The 9,175-nt window shown below is 50.6% G+C and overlaps 1 protein-coding gene across 1 annotated transcript; it reads right to left on the bottom strand.

The window, feature by feature from the left end:
• Window positions 1-233: 233 nt before the first annotated feature.
• LOC128784579 (G-protein coupled receptor 183-like) lies at window positions 234-1,292 on the bottom strand. Its single transcript, XM_053936333.1, has one exon. It carries the CDS (start codon window positions 1,290-1,292, stop codon window positions 234-236), a length of 1,059 nt encoding a protein of 352 aa, XP_053792308.1.
• Between the last annotated feature and the right edge of the window lie 7,883 nt (window positions 1,293-9,175).

The raw sequence follows: 9,175 nt of genomic DNA, 5'->3' as shown, positions 1-9,175 counted from the left end.
TCCAGGCTGGCAGGTGCAGCAGCGCTGAGCACAGAGCCAGGCATGCAGAGCCAGGCATGCAGAGCCAGGCAGGGCTTTGTCCCTGACGGGTTGGCTTTGAGAGAGCCCCTGGCTCCAGGCAGGGAAGTGATAGAGCCTGTTGAAGGTGCTGGTCCTGCAGCTCGACTCCGCCTCCCGCCATCAGGGATGGTCCATAAGTCACCGGCCAGGGCAAAAGGGAGGGGCTAGTGCTGCTAGACGGAGCTGGAGCCGGGCGGCTGGCTGTTGCTGTTGCTCTCCGAGGGGGTCTTGGCAGTGGAGGAGGTGGCCAGGGAGCCGCTGTTCCTGAAGAGGCGGAGCAGCCTCCGCTTGTAGCCCCGGAAGGCGAAGAAGTAGATGATGGGATCGATGCAGCAGTTGAGGTTCATGAACGCCACAGTGATTTGCAGGGACATCTTGAAGGCTTGCTGCTCACGGCAGGATGGCTGGTAGAGGATTTTCCTGACCATGAATTGGACAATGTTGAGGTGGTAGGGACTGAAGCAGAGCAGGACAGCCAGCAGAACCACCAGGATGACAGTGAAGGCCCTGTGGTGGTGCCCATTCTTCACTGTCAGCGGGTTCTCCTTGGCTGTCTGGCAGAGCTTGAGGTTGATCCTCACATAGCACACCAAGATGATGCCCACAGGCAGGAAGAAGCCAAGCATGCAGGCCACCAGGAGCAGGTAGGGCAGATTGGGAATCTCCTCAAAGTTGAAGTACTCCATGCATGTCAGCTTGTCTCCCATCCTTCGTGTCATGGGCCGCAGGAGCAGCGGAGCTGTCTGCAGGAACACCAAGGACCAGATGAGGACACAGATGCCCCTGGCACGGCTCATCTTCCGAATCCTGCCGGGGTGCCTGGTGCGCACCACGGCAACGTAGCGGTCCACGCTCACGCAGGTCATGAAGTAGATGCTCACATAGGTGTTCATGTAGAAAATAAAAGCTGTGATCCGGCAGAACCAGTCCCCAAAGGGCCAGTCAGACTCCAGGATGTAGTAGGCAATCCTGCCTGGCAGTGCCAGGGTGAAGAGGGCATCAGAGAGGGCCAGGTTCACCAGGTAGAGGTTGGTGGAGTTGAGTTTCTTCTTCCTGCGCTGGAAGGTGATGTAGAGGGCCAGGACATTCCCACAGGCACCAAACACCAGCAGGATGATGTAGAAAAGGGAGAAGGTGACTTTGGTTGAGAAGTGGTGGTTGTGCACGTTGCAGCTGCTCTGGTTGCTGGAGGTGAGGTTGGTGAACAGGAACACGTCTTCCACAAGAGCCATTTCCACGGTGCCTCACGAGCTCTTGCTCTCTCCCTTGGAATAAGAATAGACATGAAACTTGCAGCTTATTGATAACAGGAGTGGCACCCTTAGAGCTGGCCCTCATCACAAAGCAAAAGCACTGTCCCCTACTCCAGCCGGCCCCCCCCCGCCCCCCGCCCCCCAGCAGCACACAGCTCGAGTCATTTGGAAAAATGCTTCTCTTGTGATTTTGGTGAGAGCATCTCAACAGTGGCTGTGACTCATTCTCCTTTTCTTATCACGGGCTGCTCTTAATTTTGTTTTTTCACAAGTCCAATCAATATGAGAAAGGACTGGAGGTGCTGGGAGGGGGAATTGCCTGTCACACGAGGAAGGTCCCAAACTCATCTGGTGGCAATGATATCATTTACTCGTTACTGCGAGGGGAATCTGGAGCTTCATTGAGAAAAAATGGAGGGGCCGGGGACTGGGAGGGCTGGGGGACCGGCGGGCAGAAGTGCTGAGGAGCACTTTCGTAACCCTCGGGTAGGACCAAAGCAGCAGCAAAACTGAAAAAAAATTCAAAGAGAGGAAAGAACCTAGCCTTCCACAAAAAAATCCCCAACCTTCCCCAAAAATCCCGTGACCCATGCTCGTCCGATCAGGGAGTTGGGAACACTCCAGCACCGAATCCCGGGTCCCCGCACGCTCTCCCGCCGCTCGCCCCGCTTTGGGCACGGGATCCGCGCTCATGCCTGGTGACAGCGGTGTCCCCTCGGCTGCGGGGCTGCAGCAGCTCCCGGGACGCGTGTCCTCCACGCCGCTCACCGCACGCTGCCGCTTCCCGCCGCCGGGCTCCGCTCCGAGCACCGCCGCACCGGGACGGGTCGGGACGGGACGGGCGCAGCGCTGCCTCTCGTCCCCGGCGGCGCGGACCCCGAGGGACTGGGACGGTCAAAGCACGAAAGGGAGGTCAGGGGCTCCAACCTGAGTGCGGCGGTGCTGCCGCCTTCTTCTCTTCCTCCTCTTCCTCCTCCTCCTCTCGCCCGACTTTTGGGGGGCGGCGAGCGCGGAGCCTCCTGCCCGCGTCCGGCACTCGGGCTCCCCGGCCGTGTGAGCGCCTCCCGGGATTCGCTCACATTATAAAAGCACTGTGAGATTTGGGGTTTTTTTGTTTGTTGTTTTTTGTTGGGTTTTTTTTTTTTCCTTAGGGTTAGTAAAACTGTGTTCTTTCTGGGTGGGGCTTTTTTTTTTTTTTCTTTCGGTATGTGAGAGGCACACTGCCGCCGCGGGGGATATTCTCAGTAGTGGCTGTACTGGAGAAGATAAATGACTGTACCTGCGCGGCAATCGCTCCCGACATCTGAGCCGACTTGGGGTTTTACTCTGAAAACTTCTACAAGGATGTAAAATGCAACTGAGCGATGAAAACAACTTCAGCTCTGGTTCACGTGCGGTCCAGAGTGCTCAGCCCGGGCACACGCACATGGCCGCGGCAGCACGATCGGACCACGGCAGATTTTACAATAAAGTTGTGGCAAATTTTCAAAGGAGCTTATTGTGCTTGTGGCCAGTGCAATCCATGCTGTGCTTATGGTGAAACCCAGATTTGCCTTTCACACACACATAGAGACATCACCAGGCACGGCTCCTTAGAGCAGAGATTAAGTTCAATGAAACAATTTGCCCTTAATGGAAGAATATTTTTGTTATTAAGATGACATATTGTTTGGTGAAAGTGGGGCAAAGCCCCTTGTCCCAGCTGGAACTGTCACAGCGGGCTCTGTTCCCACAGAGTGCTGAGCAGTGGAGGGCTGTGATTTATCCCTCAGCCCCGTATGTGTGTGTCTTACAGCATGGAGAGAGTACTTTCCTTCCCAGCACCTCCCAAAATGTTTGCAGAAGCGCAGCCTGCCCTATGACCAGCAGCACCTATGACCATGGTGGTTTTTTTACTGGAGACCACTAGGGTTTTCAAAGCCCAAGAGGAATTTTTATGCTTTTTAAAATGGTTCTAAGGTTTGCAGGGTTTTTTTTTTTTTTTTTTTTTTTTTTTTTTTTTTTTTTTTTTTTTTTTTTTTTTTTTTTTTTTTGTGGTGGTGGTGGTTGATGATCTTGCTGGTGTCTGGTTTTATCCCTCAAAAAAAATTCCCAATAAACCAGGAAATTCCCATCACGGGGCGTTTGGGATGCTACTGAAAAACTAAAGCCAAAAAATACAAAGGCTAAGATTACAGTTAAGTTAAACTTCCATATTTCCCTCTGGGTGGGTAAAGCTCAACTAATTATTTAATTGCATAATATTTCTAATGTTTTAAAACAGCGACATTAGACTCAGTACTAATCTGTGTACTCATGTACTGTGAGTCATCTGTATAGAAATTACACATTATTGTCATGAATTTACTAGAAGTTGAAGGTACCTAGCAAGACTAATAGTGAAAATTGGCTAACAAGCATCTGTTAATGAAGATACTTTTGTTGCTCGAGGGTTTATATTACACGGAGGGAAAGGTCAGCTAATAACAGAATAGCTGCTGAGTAAATTATTAAAAATATTCCCTAGTAAAATAGGGGTTTTCTACTTGCACATCTGTCAAGAGTTAAGCTAATCAGACTTGCGTGGGGTTCAAATGTTCTTGAGCTGTTTCATCGTGATGGTGAAAACAGCCAATGGATTTAACATTAGAGAAGTGTCACGTCTACAGAAATCCTGAGCCCACACCAGCGAGTGGATCCTTTCATCTCCCTAAAGCACTGCACGACAAACAGCTGCATCTGAGACAAATACTGGTCTCATCGATTCGGGGCACTGTGGCACTGACTGTGCAAAGCTCCTGCCCACCCTCATAACAGTCTCCCACATGAGAGTTTTATCTCCACAAATTAACACTGTCAAGGAAATAAATTTGGATGAAGCTCAGCAAAATGCCATTGGCTTCCACCCAGGCGCCCACAGCGCCTCGGACCGGTCGGAATCACCAGTGCTTGGCAGGGATGGACAGGGAGGTTCGTGATGCAAATTCATGCCCAGGACTTTTCCGAGCAGTCAAACGGGCCCTTTGTACAACCCCTCCTGTCCCCTGGGCTCTGCGCTCACGCAGGCTCTGAAAAGAGAGCTGCAGATCCCAGAAGAGCAATCACGTCCTGATGACCCAGCAGCTGCCACCTGCCTGGGGATGGAAGACTTCTCATGGAGCCCAAGGGAGCGGGGAAGTGCCGGCGCTGTGTCAAAGGGGGCCTGGATAAAGGAGGATCGGCGAGGTCCCAGCCCCTGCGCAGAGGAGGGAGATGACCCAAGTGGCACCACCAGCCTCGAAAACAGATGGAAGAGCTCAAAGTTCTGGGTGACAGCCATGTCCAGGGTGACAACTGTGCACACTGCCTTGGGAATAAGACAGAGGGAAAGCAATGCTCTCCACCTGATTTTATTTTTCTTTTTGCAGTGCAGAACAAAGGAAGTGGGTTCTTCTTTTGTGCAAAACACGCTCCTGCCCTGTGTGCAGCAGGTGCTGCGCTACGGGAGTGCAGCCCAGCTCCACCCGTTTGCACGGCTCCAGCAAGCCCAGCACGGCTGCACCACTCCACACTGCACAGCAGCAAGGCCCTTTCGGATGGGGCAAGGGACTGAGGGGATCCTCTTCCCACCTGGGGGGATCTGCTCCCTGCCTCTGCAACACTGGGTGAGCTGAAACGAGATCTCCCCTCAGACAGGGTAGAGAAGCCCTGTCCACCCCAGTTTGCAGCTATCCCATTTAAGAAATACTGCCCTTAACTGAGCCCAGTGGAATGAAGTGTGGGATTTGAAGAGTGAGATTCAACTTCAAAGCTGGGTCTAAGCTTTCTTCTGTTGTGTCCATGTTTGCATAATGACACCTCCTTGGGCATGGCAGGAAGCAAGCAGAGTCCCACAGCCCAGGTATCCATCCAGCGTGAGCGGGACCTGCTGTCCCAGGGTGTCCCTGCTGCCAGGGACCCAGCCAGAGCACAGGGGACACCTTCTGGGGGAGTCCTGTGCAGACACTTAGCATGGAGGGTCTCTCTCCTGAAATGTGTATCATGGTCCTTAACCCTGGCAGCCACCACATGCTACATCCAGAGCCAGATGTTGGGTATTTCAGAACAGATGTGCACTTCAGAGTCACTGTGGCTCTTCTCACATCATCCTCAGAGCACACCACTCTCTGCCATCCCATGAAGGCTCCCTGCAGCCTCCTTTTGCTGCTGGAGACCTTGCCATGGATGTTGCTTCCCAGCCCAGCAGAAAAGCCAGGCTGCAGCTCCTCTGGGATCAGGTCCTTGAGGCCATCAGGTGAGCCCAGCCGTGATGTGGCTGTGGCTGGCGAGGGAAGCTCAGAAGGAGCTGCACCGGCAGGCACGTGCCAGGAGATCCATCACTGCGCTTCCTCCAGGGCTGCTTCTTCGGGTGCAAAGCCACCCTCAGGTAGCTGTTTATATCTGCTGGGATTTCCCAGAGTTGAGAGATGATTTGGAGCTGGACTTTCTGAGAGCAAGGCAGCATAACAAATGAGGTAACAGCCCCTTCACAGAGAGACAGCAGAAAGTTTGTGCCTCCCCTTTCCATTATATCATCATTGCCTCTCCCTTTTTGCTTTCCCCACTGGCTTTGGTTACATTTTCTCCCTTCTAGTGCAAAACATTTTCAGGAAGTTTTGAGTGTAGACACAAAAATCTCCAGGTACTTTCAGTTTTGAAGAAACAGGCAGGGATTTTCCACAGCTCAGCCCCTGCATCCCAGGTCACCATTACTCATCTGGCAGTAGAGCAGAAATTAGGAGAATCCCTGATTTTGACATTCTTCTGTACCATTCACTAACAGCAACTGTGTGGGGAGGACAATGTTTTAGATGCTTCAACTTGATATGATGGGAATTGTAGACGAATAAAAATCTGAAGATACCTACCAATTTGTGATAAAAATCTGAAGAAAACAATTACTGGAGTTTTGATATGTTTGAAACCTACTCTGGCTCTAAATCTAAGTGGGAAATACTGAATAACAAAGCAGCTGAAATCTGCTTCTGCATGATATGACTGATTTTGTTTTGCACACACAGCACCAGCTCTGGAAATGATCGTGCAGCACCAAGTCACGACAGTCAGAGGGGTGGCACAGCTCATTTCAACATCCTGGGCAGTGGAGCACAACATGGCAGCAGCTTTGGGACCTGCTTCCTTCCATATTCCCTTGACTCCAGTCCCAAAATGTGGGCATGAAGCCCTGTGTGTGGGCCATGCAACCACCACTATTTCCATGTGCCTATGGCTTCATTAAGCCTGGCTGCAGAGAGGGGGTAGCTCTGTTAACAGGGGCAGCTCTTAGTCAAGAGGGTCAGGGCACCTTAGCAGGAGAAATACCAGTGAAATTCACATACTAAAATAACTTCCTCCACTGAGCATGAAACACACTTTCTCCCACGCTGTGCTATGACTTAGAAACTCCATTTTGCTTTTGCAGGAATAAGATGAAAGTTTTCTTGGTATCTGATTTCTGTGGTTAAAAACATTGTTTAAATGCTTATTAAAAAAATACAATCGTAAGGCAAATTTGGAGAACTGAGGTCCTATTTTTATCTGTTTTTTTCTTATGCCAGGGTCACAAATGCTATATGTGCACACACAAATTTGTAACCTATAGCTACAACATGAGCAGAAACAACCGATGTAGAAGATGATCACAAAACACAAAAATGAGTGTTCATAATAGAAAAAGTGCCAAAAATGCACATCTTAATTCAGTCTGGATCTCTACGATCCTATACAACAATTTCTTTTGGCAGGGCACCCTCATATTTTGTAACTTGTGAGTCTTTTCCATTAATTCTTTGTGGTCAATGCTTAGGCCATGTTATGACCAGGTTTGGGCCATGTTTAACACATACCAGGTAAATTCTATGGCAAAAATTAGCATCCTATGAGCGTTTCCATGGGGTGCTCTGTTCCATGCACCAGTGCCTCAGAGAATCACAGAGTGGAAGATTGGATGGGACCTCTGAGGAGCTGGGCTGACCACACTGCTAAAGCAGACACCCAGACCTGATTGCTCAGGACTGTGTTGAGACATCTTGTGAATATCTTCAAGACACAACCTGTCTGGGCAACCTGTGCCAGTGCTCAGTTGCCCTCACTGTGAAAAAGTGTTCTTGATGTTCTACTGTGTTTCAGGTTGTGCCTGTTGCCTCTGATCCTGTCACTGGACACCACTACTGTCCTGCTTGCACCCTCCCTGCAGGAATTTATACACATCACTGAGATCCCCCTTGTCGGAGTCCAGGACATCCCTCTGGCTGCTCTGGCTGTCTCGAGATCCTGGCAGGGGTCTCGGAGACCTTGGCAGGAAGTAAAAAGCAGCTGTGGCTCCGATTTTAGCCTGTGGGAAAAATTGCCAGCTTTGTATGAAGAATTACAAGCCACAGGGGTTTGAGTAGTGTGATATTTGAATTAACATAGGGTAGAAAAGTAGAAATTTGGGTTTTTTTAGAATATAATTCAGGGGGTCAAGATGGAGGAATTTGGGCGTGTCCTGGCCTTCTTTCCCTTCTTCTTGTCCTCCATGTCTTGGTGTGACGGTCACACTTTTCTATTGGTTCAAGGTAGAGATTCACAGTATAACATAGGTCATAGGTATTGGTAAAGAAATTATAAACACACTACACATAGTTTTGAGTATATAATGTGGGAGCCGCCTGAGGCTCACAGCAGATGGCCATGGCTTCCTTTCTGGACAGAGCTCAGCAGGTCAGAGAAAAAATGTTATAGATAAGAAGAAATAAACCTTGAAAATGCAATCGGACGCATTCCAGGCTCCTTCTTTGGCTGCACGGGTTGGGAAAAGGACTTTCACACTGTTGGGGTCTCACCAGCTGACCCTGACACCCCCTGAGCCTTCTCTTCTCCAGGCTGAACAGTCACAGCCTTTCCTCTCAGGAGACTGCTCCAGTCCCTTCATCATCTTTGTGTCCCTTTGCTGGACTCTCTCCAGTATGTCTGTGTCTCTGTGTACAGAGGAGCCCAGAACCAAACCAGGATTCCAGCTGTGCCCCCACCAGCGCTGAGCAGAGAGCAAGGAACATCTCCCCAAACCTGCTGGCAACTCTGCCTAAGGGACCCCAGGATGTCATCAGCCTTCTATGCCACAAGGGCACATTGGTGCCTCGTGTTCAGGTTGGTGTCCACCAGGATCCTGAGGTCCTTTCCCCTGCAGAGCTGCTTTCCAGCTGGTTGGCCCCCAGCCTGTAGTGGTGCCTGGGGGTGTTCTTCTGTAGGTGCAGGATTTTGCAGTTCTTGCTAAACTTGATGAAATTCCTGCCAGCCCATTTCTCCAGCCTGTGAGCGTCCCCCTGGATGGCAGCTCGACTCTGTGGCATATCAGCCACTCTGCCCAGCTTGGTGTCACCAGCAAATGTGCTGGGGGTGCCCTCTGCTACTCTGTCTGTGTCATTAATGAGGCTATTGAACAGGACTGGAGCCAGTATTCACCCCTGGGGCACACAATGAGTTCCTGGCCTTCAACTAGAACCTGTCCTGCTGACCCTCACCCTTTGGACCTGCCTATGCACTCAATGCACCAACCTCAATGCCTCAGCTTTGTCTGCTGATTTATCTCCCCAGCATTTGCATGTGAGAGAGCAGGGTGCTCTGTGCTTTATTGTGGGAAAGGAAACCTCACAGAAGTTAGGTGAGCAGCGAATAGTTGGAGATCTTGGCACTTCATTTTTTTTTTTTTCAGAGTGGTTTGCTCTTGCTTGCTTAAAGGGTGCCTGCAACAGGTACAGAGCCAGCCCCGAGCACTCAGCACCTCTGTGTATTTCCACCTCCTCAACCCTAATCCTGCAGAATCCTGTGGCTTTTGGGAGAGGGTGGGACCAGCTTGTTGTGGAATAAAAACATTTGTTAATGAA

This window comes from Vidua chalybeata, chromosome 2, assembly GCF_026979565.1.
Source record: "Vidua chalybeata isolate OUT-0048 chromosome 2, bVidCha1 merged haplotype, whole genome shotgun sequence".
Classification (NCBI taxonomy): Eukaryota; Metazoa; Chordata; class Aves; order Passeriformes; family Viduidae; genus Vidua; species Vidua chalybeata.
The sequence above is the reverse complement of the archived record's forward strand: the minus strand, read 5'-3'. Positions and strand labels throughout refer to the sequence as shown.

What these genes read in the sequence shown, in the direction of transcription:
- LOC128784579 (XM_053936333.1), bottom strand. Translation starts at nt 1,292, where the DNA reads ATGGCTCTTGTGGAAGACGTGTTCCTGTTCACCAACCTCACCTCCAGC.